The following is a 13,963-nucleotide window of genomic DNA, read 5'->3' on the forward strand; positions in this document are numbered from 1 at the left end:
TCATGATGTTCACTTTATTATGTTTGCCAGCTTTTGTGTAATAACCATTTTAGCCACTAGATGTCACCAATGATGAAGGAAAACTCCACCGCTTCTTTAATCATTGTTGTTATGATCATGTGTTCAAACCTGCAAAAATGTAAATGTAAGAGATGCACATGGACAGGTGATGTCTGTAGGTTTAACGTGGTCCGCATCTGATGAACTGTTCAACAGTTTTCAGTCAGCAGTGGAGCTGTTAGACAAATAAAGCCTGTTCTGTTAATAAGAGGTGAAAAAGGTATACAAAGTACGTTGAGCTTGTTTTATTTATAACATTAAATGTCAAAGGCCATTCATACACATTTTTGGAGCTTCAAAGAATAAAAATAAAAATAGGAAAAATGGGGCAAAACATGCAAATATAATTACTACATCTGTAATACAGCTTTGATCAGTATTGTTAAAAAGCCAGATGACATTTAAAAGTAGAATAAACCTGAATAAGCTTTTTCCAACAAAACGTACAACATAAGCGTTTAGATCATGTTTGTTCTTCAGTGTACGTCAGAATGCTCATGTAGGTGGACTCATCAGCCTAAAGACAATTTCTTTATGTGTATGATGTGTATGATACACCTCTATGTGTTCTCATTTGTATAATGAAAACTGTGATTTGGTCTGATCCTGATCTGAAAAACAAAGCACTGCAGTTTTTACTACAGCACTTCACCCTCCAGTTCTTTCCAGAGCCGGAGGAAAAGAAAGAAAAACATGTCCTAGATGAAAGTGGCACATGTCCTGTGCTCAGTGTGCGGCATTCCTTGGACCCTTTGCCACCTCGAGTTTAGGATCCAGTTTACCTACTGCAAAGGGTGAGGGGGAGGGGGAGGGGATCAGCTCCCAGAATGTGTCTATTATCCCGCTACACCAATCAAACTGTTGTGTCAGTGCGTTGCCATTGTATAGTCCTGGGTCAGGTTGCCACTGACCGTGGCTGCCATATTGATGACTAAGTCAGTTTGGGGCTCTGAGGACAATGGTGCTCTGGAGCCTCCACAAAGCACGAGGCTAATGCTCCCCTTTCAGCCGGCCCGCTCAGCTGCTGAGTGTGCAAGGCTGCTGGGCAAATGGAGTGGCTTGGGTCCAGGGGGCCCAGCCCTATAAAAACACAGGCGAGGGTCTCTCCCCCGACATTGATTATACTGGATCTGTCCCACCTCAGTACCGTCTGTAAGTATCTCAGCACTGCCTCAGACTTAGCTGCAAGAAACAGTGACAGCTTTGTGTACTAGGTGGAAGCGACAGGCAGCGAGACGCTCCTCACACTGTGGCTTTGGTAGTTAGTCTATTACAGACGCACTTTGTTAACATTAAAGAACTTTATCATGAGGACAGCTGTGTATTCCTATAATAAGCTGGCAAGATGATGCCTTTCGGGTGTGCTTGTGTGTGGCTTTTAAAGACAATGCAGGCGTTTATCTGAGTGCAGTGTTGTGTGCTTTTCCACCACAACAAAATCAAACGAGCCAGACTAGAAAGAGATGAAACTTCATAAGCTTTCACTCTGATTCTGGCTGGAAGTGGTTCTATCTGCCACGCTGGAGTCTCACGGTGCAGTTTATGAGCTGGAAACGTGGTTGCTGATTGAATCTCCATCTGATTGAATCTGTGCTTTAAGGAAATGGAAAAGCAAAGAATGAATGGAATTTTTCACTTGTGACACCTTTGGAGAGTGAGCTAAAAATAGATGCAACAAATGTTTTATTTTTCACCAAGCTTCCAGATAAAGATTGCAGTTTTAGGATAATTTAGAGATGTGCCTGGCTCGCTGACGACCTCTACCCCACTGATTGCTCATGCTACCCGGGGCTTTAGTTGTGATTGTGTGATGGTGTTATTCCTAATCTGTTTTATGCTGAGGGTCTTTATTAAACTCTGTACGTTGTTCAGAGAGTAACCCCCGAGGGAGAAGCAGCAGCCATGAACACTCAACAGATGGAGCAGATGGGCCAGTTTAAGATCACAGTCTGGGAGGAAGAGAACTTCCAGGGAAAGCGCTGTGAGTTCATGCTGGAGTGCCAGAACATCATGGAGAGGGGCTTCAACAAGATCCGCTCCATCAAGGTGGAGAATGGACCGTAAGTGAAAGACACATTAAAGCTGTTTATACCTGTAAGCGCATTATGGATCAGCACTTTTTCTTTTTATATTTCAGTAGCAACATCTTGTACATTCATGTTTGTTCTCTTGAAATTTGAATCTCACTGACCTGAAAAGGTCGGACTAAAGCAGACAGGAGTCAAGAAGTGGAGCAGACAGAATAACAAAAACTCTAAATTATAACCTGCGCTGTTATTAGTTTGCTGCTTGGCATGTACTGCTTACATGTGTGTGTGCGTGTGCATGCATCCAAGTGTGTCCCTGTTGTGATATGAGTTGGCTGTGTGCAGCTGCTGGCTGTGACTCGTGATCAGATAAAAAGGCCGGGGTGGGCACAGCCCGGCAGCGGCGGTGGAGGCAGGAGCAGTATCTAATGTTTGCTTTGTGCTCTGCAGTCACAAAAGGAGCTGCATGCTGCTTTTGTGAGCGCTGGACTCTATTGTTTAAGAAGGACGACAGTGTCAATATCATTGTGTTGTGTATTTAGTCGGCCATTAAAAGTTTTTATTGTTTAGTGTTCTTTTTTTTTTATTTGGGGATTATTCTGTCGTTTCCAGCACATTTAACCTCAGTGTTTCTGTCTCTTTTCTCAGCTGGGTGGGTTATGAGTACCCTGAGTTCCAGGGACAGCAGTTCATCCTGGAGAAGGGAGACTATCCTCGCTACGAGGCCTGGAGCGGAAATAGCAGCTACAGAACCGAGCACCTGCTTTCCTTCAGACCCATCAAGTGTGCTGTGAGTCCCTCCTCCTTTTCATTTATCTGTTTTCTCTTTTTATCAATCAGTCTTTGTAAGCGGTCTGTCTTCTCCACGCCTCCTGAGACATTAGCCTCCCTCCTTCTTCTTGTGAATCCTGCAGATGTGTTTGCATATATTTATTTTAATGCATCACTTACAGGCTACTCATCCTGTGACGCTTCCTATCCTGTTAGCTTTAGAAATGTATTTTTTAAAGGTCTCTTTCCTTGTCTGTTGTTCCTTTAAAATAAATATTGAGCCATAGGTTCTATATGTTTTCTAATCAACCCTGAATAAAACCCTCATAGTTCTTAGCATTAATGTCCTCTTTATTTCTCTAATTACGTACCAACTATAATGTAATAAAACAGCTTCGAAATGAGTTGTTTGCTTCTCTGCAGAACCACAGTGACAGCAAGGTGACCATGTACGAGTGTGAAGACTTCCAGGGCCGTAAGTTTGAGCTGTGCGATGACTACCCATCCCTACAGGCCATGGGCTGGTGCAGCAAGGAGGTGCCCTCTATCAAAGTCAACTCAGGAGCGTAAGTTACACGTTTTTCTCTGTGTTCAACGTCTTTCCTTAAAATAAACAACACGTGCTTACACTTACATATTGTGCTCTTATTTTATTCAAGTTAGTTTTTAATTTAACACGCTGCTGCAAAATATAGCTTGACGAGCTGCACACAGTCTCCTGACTTTGTAATTGCACTGAATTTACCAAAGTGCATTAAACTTTAAAGACTAGCAGAACCCAAAGATGCTTTACTGAATCCTTTGATGTGACCTCGACTCTAACCCTCCCTCCTTCTTTACAGCTGGGTTGCCTACCAGTTCCCTGGTTACCGTGGCTACCAGTACATCCTGGAGAGAGATAGACACCAAGGCGAGTACAGAAACTACAATGAGTACAGCACCCAGGCTCACACCAACCAGGTGCAGTCCATTCGTAGGATCCAGCACTAAGCCTCCACACTGCCGGCCTGACCCCACCTGAAAAAGAAAGAAAAAACCCCTCCCCATAATCGCTCTCTCAACTTGAACCCTGGACAGATCGCTGTCACAGAACAGTAGATGGACAAACTCTTTCTATCACTCTGTGGCTCTGCATGTATGGATATCTAAGTACCTACTTCTACTATCATGCTGAAGCATGTTCTTGAAATTCTTGAAATAGGAAATAAAGGCTTTTCTTCAAAACTAGACACTGTTTGTCGGTATTCTTTTTCTTTTTTTTTTTTACATGAAAGTTTATCAACCCAAATAGAATAAATGGAAATGAAGAGCTCAGAGAAAGTGGCTGTAATACTCGACTTCTACTAAGCTATTAATCTGTACCTGCAGTTAGACTGCAGGTGTCCAAGCATTGCAAAACCTTTGTAGCTCTATGAAGACGTTGTTCTCAGAGGCAGGTTTTGCTTTGTGTTTATTTGAAGTGCATATTTGGCCTTTCAGTGAACATCCCTGGAAAGATTTGATTCTGTTAGGCTTTAGGATGTATAATGTTGTTCTTGTCATACTGTATTCTTATTTCCAATAAACAAGAGCACAAGATCACTTTGGTTTCTATTATTTGTTTTTCAACTGTTTGAGGCACAGTTTGGCAAACTGACCAATAAGGCAACGCTCCGTGAAAGCAACATGTGGCAGTTGGCCACTCAAAGCCGGCACCTTTAGACAGCTGACACTCCTTAACAGACATATGTAAATAAGAAAAAAACATGGGCATGAGTGGCTTTTTATTTAATTTCAACTGACTTCCTCTGCTATGATGGTGTTAAAGAGCTATTAAAGCTAACAAACTTAATAAAAAATCCAGCAGGAGTTCCCCGGGAGACAAAACATCATAAATGTTCTGTTTTAGTTTCAGATAAAAGTTTAGATACATTTTAGGTTTCACAACTTAATCGATCAGTTTGATCCAAATGAAAACTGCAGCCTCTGCAGTATAAAATCAAGAGATATCCGAAAGCAGCCCTTAATAGTGTGAACAGCATACACAGCATTGCACTCAACCTTGCATACCGTGAGTACTTCATTTGAAAGTCTAGTAGCTTAGCATTTGTTTGCTCACTCTGATGTGTCACTGTGATGTTGATCTTACAGTCGCACTCCGGGTTCCTGGAGTGTGTTTACCTCCACCTACACTCCTCCTGTTGGTCCAGGACATAGGATTCCGTGTTACACCCCCAAAAAAAGCTTTCACAGTCCCACACCCAAAAAACAGGATCTTTATATAAATGTGTAACCACGCGGCACACACCTTTCTCAAATATACATTCCTCTGCAGACTGATTAAAGCCGCTGCAGCGCAGATTACAGAGGAGTGACACTTGAGTAGACAAGAAAGTTACAGCTGCACAGCTCAGAGCACCAAGGTAAGCTCGAGACTTTACAGAGAAAACTTCATTGTTACAGCTTTTCGTAATGTTTGCAGGGTTGATTAGTCTGTGGTTTAGAATTACAGCTTAAAATATGAAGTTACTTCATTCGATTTGAATATTTAAAGTTGTCAAGTAACAAATTGAGTCCAGTGGTTATTGTGGGGTTTGCTAACAGTGACACTTTTGACTCTTTAGGTTTACAAGTGAGAAATGACACCACCTGGCTACCGGCTGATGCTAACTTTGCTTTTTATATATTTAAGATTATGGACTCTAGCTCAGATAAATGACTTTTTTTACTCTTTTTTATTTTTGCTTTTAAGTTTGAATGTTCCTCCAGTGGATTTCTGTCCTCAGACTGAGCACAGGTGGATGTTTATGCATCCATTTCTCTTCCTTTCACTTCTCCAGTGGATTCAGTCTGGCTTTCGAGGCTTGTTTTAAGTTGCCTGTGAATTTTATCTGTTACACAGGCAGCTAAAGCAAGCCTTGAACACCAAAGACACACCTACCAGGACATCTCCAAACTGAAGGGGGACAAAATATGCTGTGAAATATATGATTATGAGCTCTGTCAGTTACAAAGCTTTTCCTGTGTGTGTGTGTGTGTGTGTGTGTGTGTGTGTGTGTGTGTGTGTGTGTGTGTGTGTGTGTGTGTGTGGTGCTGATATTTTATTCCAAGCTGTCTGCTTTGACTGTGATAACTCACCATATAAAAATAAACAGCTGTACACTTGATGCTCTAGTGCTTTTTAAAAATTAAAAATAAACACGTGTGCATTTGTGCGTGTCTGACCTCAGTCATGTGACTCATTATAAAGATGATTAATGATAAGCAGATATCCACTTTCAGTTCAGTCAGCACAGAGGACTGATTATATGTTATGAACTAAGATGTCATCTTTACAAAGGCCAGATGTATTTTCAGCAAATTAAAGGAACTAGTTTATGCATCCATGTCCAGTTCAGGGTCGTGGTGGGCGGGGCTTTGAACATATCGCAGGTTGCCAGTTTATGGGCGGTATGGCAAACTTAGAATCACCAGTTATTCTAACAGGCATGTGAGAGGAAGTCAAAGAGTGGATTTGAAGCCAGGACTGAGGCAGCAGCGCGAAGCCTTTTTTAAAGAAAGGTATCTGTTAAAATCTTTGTTCGAGGTGGCAAAGAGGATGGCTCAAATGTGCCAAGTGACAGAAGTGAAAGTGCTTTTGTGTTTATGACCATGTTATTAACAGACAGCAGGTATATGCTGCACTGTGAGGTTATGATGCATTGATGCTGTTGTTGCGGACGGAAAAAGACGAAGAAAACGTGTCAGAGTCTTTGCATTTGGTGTTTTTAATAAAATGGATTTTGTTGTATGATATAAAACATATTTTACAAGATGTGCTGGAACCAAACCAGGGACACTGAAGATATCTAAAGACATTAAGTCACCAGAACCTAAATAAATATTAAAATATTAAATATTTTGGTACATTGTTACTGCGTCTTTGACACACTATTTAAAGAATGTTGAATTTTAAAACTATAAGCTCCCCAGCGGAGGATTTTCTTAATAAAGGTAATGTGTGTTATTAGTTGCATAAAGCTCTATCATCAGCCCGCGTTGCCCGTATGATGCCTTATTTACGCCTGAAGAAATGCGCAGACTCTAGCACATGGCCATAAAGCCCATGGGCTTTTCACTCCACTGCTTCTAAAAACACAGACGTATAAAATTATGAGTGGACACGATAACGTCAACGAGCATCACGAGGCATGGTTTTAAAGTTACGACCTCATTACCCCCAGATTGAGGCCATATAACCTTAAACCCACACAGAGCAGGTTAGGAGGGATGAAATGTTCTTGTTTTCTCGTGGCCACTGAAGCGTATTTTTTCAAGGTAAATATTCTTTTTCCAACATGAAATAGGTCTTTGTTGTTTGCCGAGAGGTAAAGAGGCGGAAAAGTGAGGAGGATCTGAACTGGTTTCCATGTCAAACACTTCAATTCACCATAGAAACTCAGATCTTAACGCGGAAACTTTATTAAACTGTGATGGTGGATTGATAAGGGCCGAATTTCTATTGGCCTCTTTTTATTGTGGGCGCCAGGCGGGCTGACAGAGGTAAATTGCTCTTTTAATTAAAGCAATGCACCAGGGGAAATTGCTGTCTGAATATTGTCTCAGAGATGGGGGCCAGTGACAGTTGCCTGGAAACTTCAATCTGTCTACCCGCATTTATTCCAGATCACAGTTATGAGATAAAGTTTAATAAAAATCTTTTCCTCCGCCACCAACGAAATGAAATCCAACCCTTTCTGAACAAGTGAACACAATGAGACAGGACTGCGGAGGAAACCTCATGTTCAACATGTATCTCTCAGGTTCGTCATTTGGTCCCATTAAGAATGAGAGAAACAGCCCGTTTTATATATCTATCGAGATTTTTTACATTTTTCTCCGGGTGTCGGTGTCCTGCCGACGATGATGCTCCGTTTCCAGGCCAGAGCATTGTTCAGCCTTTTCAATCTGAAAGCCCGTCTGCTCTTTTGTCGGAAATCGGAAATCCTTTTTCCTGGACGCGTTTCCTGGCTTCTAGCAGAGACTGCAAAGGCGACATGCTCCAGGCATTAGACTGCAAATGGACCAGGATACAATTGGAATTTTGAAGCTCAATGTTTGAATTTTTAAATCTTATTTTGTTTTATTTGTATTTTTTTCCTTGCGCTCCAGTTTGCGACATTTTAGAAAAATCAGAGCATTTTTGAGCAGCTCTAATCTCAGTCCTCCGGTTCTTTCAATGCATTTTTCTACTTTCTTGAGATATTGCGCTTCTTGCTAGATTGTGCCTATAAAATCTGACCATGAAGAGATTTTTGTTCTTCTAAATAAATATTAAATCATAATATTTTGAAATACAAGTGATAAAAATCATCTGCTTAAGAAATCCTCTTGTCGTAATTTCTGGATGAAGATGCTGAAAATGTGTCTGTTTTCATTTCAGATCCAACAGAAAATCTGTTGAAAGAAAGCAAAGGAACCTCCTGGGCTCCGATAAATACAGGAGTTCAAAAAGGTAAGAGGACAAACTCGCTAAATACCGTCACTGCGGAGTGTCCAGCTCCTAATTAGCAATTTACTTATTTTTAATGGAGAGCGTCTTCAAACGCAAAGATATATGAAAACATAAAAAATGATATCATAATAATAATAAAGATGTTAGAAAATAGTCCCACAGAAACCTCTCAAATGATATCGCAAACGGGTCGATACATAAAAATAGTTTCTGAAATAAACAAATATTGATCACAATATCATAATAAATGTTAATAAATCAAAATATATCACAATAATAGCAGGATTTTAATGCGTTTACTCTGCGCTTCATGTATTTCCTATAGTCGCGTCTTTAGGTTTAATAGATCATTCAGCCGGTTCTGAAACGTATTCAGTTCTTTTTCTCATGGTTTTTTTTTTGCACCATCACATTATTTTTCTTTTCTCCTCTAAAACAGATAATTATCAAAGCATCTCCGGGATCATTTCGAAAGAAAATAAAAATCGTGTTTATTTTATGATAAAAAAAAACACAACGGCCAAAATGAATTTGTCACGTCTTGTGTTGGACGCTAATATTCACTCTTACTGCTCTCAGGACTTCCTGCAAAGATGTTTTAATTTATTTTAAATTTCTGATGATTATGAGCAGCGTGTTTTTTAAATATATGTTATAGAAAATATGGAGAAGCTAAATATAACCGGACCCATTTAAGCTGCTTTAGAGGAGTAAATAGAGATTTGTAAAATGATGTCATGATGGAGTTATTATCTTTAATTATATGTAATAAAATAACTGCGTATCTTTTGCGTGTCTTTCATTATTTAATACCTGAATTTTCAAATATGATGAAATTCACAATATTATCTTTCATGAACTGATAATGCTGAATTATGTAAACCGTTATTTTGAGACCAGTTATCTATCTATCTTTTTTACTTTCCAGACAAAATTTTGTATTTTTTAGTTTGTTGCTGTTTTCGGGATTTATTTCAGATTATTTCCGGACTAGTTGTGATTTTCTTTTCTTCCCACACTCAGGGAGTGGGCAGATTCAGCTCTGGCAGTTCCTGCTGGAGCTCCTCTCTGACAGCACCAACATGTCGTGCATCGCGTGGGAGGGCACCAACGGAGAGTTCAAGCTCATCGACCCTGATGAGGTGGCCCGGCGCTGGGGGGAGCGCAAAAGCAAACCCAACATGAACTACGACAAGCTGAGCCGGGCGCTGCGCTACTACTACGACAAAAACATCATGACCAAAGTCCACGGCAAAAGATACGCCTACAAGTTTGATTTCCACGGCTTGGCGCAGGTGTGCCAGCCGTCCACCACCGAGCAGGCCATCTACAAATTTCAGGGCAACTTCTCCCCGATCCCCTTCTCCGGGATTTCCAAACTGAACCTCGTGGCTCCTGGCGTGGGGCCTTCGGGGTTCTCCTACTGGGCTGGCTCCACACCAGCGGCTCTGTACCACAGCCACAACCTCCAGCCTCCGGGGCCGTTTGGCACCGTGTCCCCGTCCCACATCGGCTGCGTCAACAACATCAGCAGTCTGAGCACCATCAACAACCACTACAACTGACTCTCGATGCGTATTTTAGACACACCGGGAAACCGTCACACTGCAGTGAGGGAGGACAGACAAACAGCACAAACACGCTGACTTTGGTGTTTGGCGGGGAAAATATGATTTAGGCTCAAAGTGGTTCAAAATTAGATGTTTTTCAAATGTCAAGTCAGGCTTTTTTAAGCGGCGCAAAGTTGTGTTTAAACTCAAAATTATGACTAATGACACCGGAAGTCTTCTTGCATGTAAGTAAGGCACGAAAACCAAGAAATTAAATATTTCATTTAATTTAATTTAATTTAATCCTTGTGGAGAAGCGATTACGATCAGATTACGCACAGTGCTTTGAACCCGAGCGCTTAATTTGATCCATAAATATTCCAAATATGAAATGTCCTTATTTAGGCCACTATCAGTGAGACGTAATGGGAAACCAAATAAAGGTTTACACGATGCTTGTTTTTGAAACAACAAACAAATAGTGTACATATATTTAAAAACGTTGAATAAATAATAAATCAGACCTCGGCTCCCTCGCTCTCCCAGCCCTTTCCCTGAGTTCAGTGTTTGTTTTCACATCTTCAGGTGGATTTGCACCGACGTGGGCGCGAGCTGCCAAACTACCATCGGACTAGTGGCGCCATCTTGTGGTTATGGATGAAAACAGGCTTGTTGGACTGGAATGAGACTCGCTTGAATCATGCTGTCACGTCGATCACCGTTTGGTTATAAATCAGATCAGACGTAATGAAACTCTTTGTAGGAAAAACAAACCTCACGCAATAAAAAATGAAAGCAGCGCACAGACGCGGGGAACAGGAACTTTGTGTGAAATAGGCTGAGTAGAAACCGAAACTGTGAATTCCCAAACTGCTCTGTAAATACTGTAGAGTAGAGACCGGCTCAGACTATAGAAGCTCTTCAGTGATTCTAAAGTGAATTCATTCACACTGTGACTAAAACAACTGTACCAATAAAAATACATAAATAAACTCTTCTGAATAAAAATGTTGTCAGAATTGTGGGATTCATTTATTTGAAAGCGTGATCTTTATGTTGACCCAAACGTGGGTGAGCCTGTAAATGTCCTCCATGCGCCAAACCGTCAGTGCTGTTTCTCAAAATGCAAACTTTTATTTGGATTTGTGGACTGACCGCCTGCAGCAGTCTCGGTAATCAGAGAAAAGTTTGCAGTATTCGTCTTGATGCATGCTCATTCATCTGTCCTCATGTGTTTCATTGATGCCTCTAAGGCTTTGATCGAGTGAACCACAGAAAACTTTTTGATAAAATGAAGAGATGGGGAGTTCCTCAGTACATCGTGAGGATTCTCTCTTGCTGGTACGCTCATCAGAACATGCAGGTTAAATGGGGAAGCAGTATTTCTGCCCCCTTTGGTGTCAGCAATGGTGTTAGACAGGGTGGGATTTTGTCTCCAATTTGATTTAATTTATATGTTGATGATTTGTCCATACAACTGAGAGCCTGTAACACTGGGTGTATATTAGGTAAAGCACTGATAAATCATCTTATGTATGCAGATGACCTGGTTGTTTTTAGTCCAAGCAGTGCTGGGTTACAGGATCTTCTTAATGTCTGTACTGAATATGGTGTGCAATATGACATTGAGTACAATGCTGCTAAAAGTGCTGTTTTGATATGTAGAACCAAGCAGGATAAACAGCTAAATTTCCCTTTGTTTAAACTGGCACAAAAAACTCTTGAAGTTCATAAAAAGGTGAAATACCTCGGTCACTTTATTACTGAGCAAATGAATGATGATGATGACATATACAGACAACGGTGTAAGCTCTATGTGCAGGCAAATACTATTGCACGCAAATTCAGCTTTTGTTCACTTCCAGTTAAAGTGGCTTTGTTTAAAGCGTATTGCACACCGCTATATACTGCCCCCTTGTGGTCATCCTACAAACAATGTAGCATGCAGAAGCTGCATGTTGCATATAATGATGCGATGAGAATCCTTTGCAGGATACCTAGAAGTGGTAGTGCCAGCCAGATGTTTGTAGCTGTGGGTGTTTGGACTTTTAAAGCACTTTTAAGGAAGCTAATGTTCAATTTTAGAGAACGACTGGATGGTTCGAGTAACAGTATAATTTTAGCACTCACAGATCCAGTGAGTGGTTCCCGTTACTCATCCAGTCTCAGAAAGCACTGGTTAAAGTGTTTGTGTATTTATTGATTTATTTTAAGTAATTGTGTTTTATGTATATTATGGTTTTATATTTTTACAAATGTTTTAGATACTTATTTATATACATATATATATTTAATGGTTTATACCTTGTGTTGGGGGGGGAGTGTTGTGTGTGTGTTTTTTTGTCTTGTTTTTTATGGACATGAAGTCTGCCAATAAAGATTGAATTGAATTGAATTGAATCATCCAGCTAAATCCTAAACGTTGATTCTGTTCACCTGGACGCAGCGTGACTTCCTCAGTCTCAGCTGACTGCAGGTTTCTTATAAACAGTACATTTGCACAATGACTGAAACCAGCACCACTGAATGAACAACGGGCTGTGAGGTCAGTTTCATGATCATTAATATGCAGATTGTCATGACCATTGATCATCAATCACTGGTCTAAGATCATTGATCAATGCCACTCTAGCACAACAAAGAGAGCTACCTCGTCAGCCAGGACTCTGCAGTCTATTTACACCAGGGGTAGGCACCTCCAGGCCTCGAGTGCCGGTGTCCTGCAGGTTTTAGATGTGTCCATGATCCATCACAGCTGATTTAAAGGGCTAAATGACTCCTCAGCATTTCTTGAAGTTCCCAGGGTGGGATCTAAAACCTGCAGGACACCGGCACTTGAGGCCTGGAGTTGCCTACCCCTGATTTACACCAACAGGCCAGTGGACACTCTTTCAATGATGAGGATGTACACATCGTGCGGAGCACGGAGTCAAAGAGGCCATTTACGTGAAAAGGGAACGACCATCTCTGAATCGAGGAGGGGGCCCAAGGGTCCATCTGTCACCATCTTACAATGCTGTGATTGCAGCCGTTCCCCAACTCTCTGTGAATGGGACTCATGACCATGGATCAGTGGTCTTTGATCAATGTGCATGTTAATGATAAAGGAACTGACTTCCCAGCTCATTGTTCATTCAGTGGTGCTGTTTTCAGTCATTGTGCAAATGTGCTGTTTATAAGGTTTGAAACCTGCAGTCAGCTGAGACTGAAGACGTCACCTGGATCAGTGACGAAACGTTTCTCTCACTGACAACGTCCAGATGAACAGAATCAACTTTTTGGGAGTCTCGCACATTACATCAGCATGAGCTCTGGCATCAGCCACACTTTATATTACTGGTTTGTCAGCATGATGCTGTCTATGATGCTGTAACTGAGAAAAACAACATATTTCAGCTCATAATGTGCTCCTGGTCCTGCAGTGACTCATCCTGTTGGTCCAAACAGACCCACAAACAACCAGCCATCTTTATCACTGTGAATTACAAACAACAGACAAGCTTTATTTGTCAGATTTATTATTACAGGTGAAATGCATGTGTGGCTTCTTTAAAAAGAAGAAAATATTTATTGTTCTTTCAGCTGTGGAAGTATACAAATATACAGTAATGTGAAATTGAAGCGTTCCTAAACATACGACTGAAAAGTCCATTAAATGTGCTTACGCTGTTTCAAGTGTCAGCTGCTGCTCATCGTGAAAGTGACTTCAAATAAGAGACGTAAAATAAGGGCAGTAAATCTTTTCATCCATGTGGGGGCAGCACAACTCTTCCAACGTCAGGATCCAGCTTATGTAACCAGGTGATAGCAGAGCTGCTCTAATATAGAACATGGAGCATTTGCAAATAGCAGATTAACCCCAAACCTCATTTTATGAAAGTGCGAGACTGCAGAGGTTTGCCTGGGTGAGCACGACCAGTGGAACAATGGGACGTTCACACGTTTTACTGGTTATATATAAATAATTAAAACAACATTCTTAGCAGATAATGTCCTTTATCAGTCAGTCAGACTGATCAGTGATTCAGAAGGAAGGGATGTGTGTGTGTGTGTGTGTGTGTGTGTGTGTGTGTGTGTGTGTG

At 41.1% G+C, this 13,963-nt stretch overlaps 2 protein-coding genes across 3 annotated transcripts; both read left to right on the forward strand.

Annotated features, from left to right (window-relative positions):
- Positions 1-1,129: 1,129 nt before the first annotated feature.
- Positions 1,130-4,085, forward strand: cryba2b (crystallin, beta A2b). The gene is made up of 5 exons (XM_005925924.2): positions 1,130-1,212; positions 1,933-2,120; positions 2,736-2,877; positions 3,282-3,424; positions 3,701-4,085. Exons 2-5 carry the CDS (start codon positions 1,963-1,965, stop codon positions 3,846-3,848), a joined length of 591 nt encoding a protein of 196 aa, XP_005925986.1. The 5' UTR covers positions 1,130-1,212; positions 1,933-1,962; the 3' UTR covers positions 3,849-4,085.
- Positions 4,086-5,151: 1,066 nt separating this feature from the next.
- fev (FEV transcription factor, ETS family member) lies at positions 5,152-12,175 on the forward strand. Of its 2 annotated transcripts, XM_042221782.1 has the most exons (4): positions 5,152-5,260; positions 5,462-7,639; positions 8,260-8,331; positions 9,355-12,175. In XM_042221782.1, the coding sequence occupies exons 2-4, from the start codon at positions 7,591-7,593 to the stop codon at positions 9,894-9,896; spliced, it is 663 nt and encodes a 220-aa protein (XP_042077716.1). In that variant the 5' UTR covers positions 5,152-5,260; positions 5,462-7,590; the 3' UTR covers positions 9,897-12,175. The 2 variants fall into 2 exon arrangements, with proteins under 2 accessions (XP_042077716.1, XP_005925985.1); XM_005925923.3 differs by having other exon boundaries at positions 5,166-7,639.
- Positions 12,176-13,963: the final 1,788 nt, after the last annotated feature.

The sequence above is a fragment of the Haplochromis burtoni genome, unplaced genomic scaffold, assembly GCF_018398535.1.
Source record: "Haplochromis burtoni strain Fernald_Lab_line unplaced genomic scaffold, NCSU_Asbu1 Contig_74, whole genome shotgun sequence".
Taxonomy (NCBI): domain Eukaryota; kingdom Metazoa; phylum Chordata; class Actinopteri; order Cichliformes; family Cichlidae; genus Haplochromis; species Haplochromis burtoni.

Excerpts from the sequence above, each read along its gene's own strand:
- cryba2b (XM_005925924.2), top strand. The coding sequence starts at position 1,963 with ATGAACACTCAACAGATGGAGCAGATGGGCCAGTTTAAGATCACAGTC. Across the intron at positions 2,121-2,735 it reads ATCAAGGTGGAGAATGGACC|CTGGGTGGGTTATGAGTACC; the intron begins GTAAGTGAAAGA and ends CTCTTTTCTCAG. Across the intron at positions 2,878-3,281 it reads TCAGACCCATCAAGTGTGCT|AACCACAGTGACAGCAAGGT; the intron begins GTGAGTCCCTCC and ends GCTTCTCTGCAG.
- fev (XM_042221782.1), top strand. The coding sequence starts at position 7,591 with ATGAGACAGGACTGCGGAGGAAACCTCATGTTCAACATGTATCTCTCA. Across the intron at positions 7,640-8,259 it reads GTTCAACATGTATCTCTCAG|ATCCAACAGAAAATCTGTTG; the intron begins GTTCGTCATTTG and ends TTTTCATTTCAG. Across the intron at positions 8,332-9,354 it reads AAATACAGGAGTTCAAAAAG|GGAGTGGGCAGATTCAGCTC; the intron begins GTAAGAGGACAA and ends TCCCACACTCAG.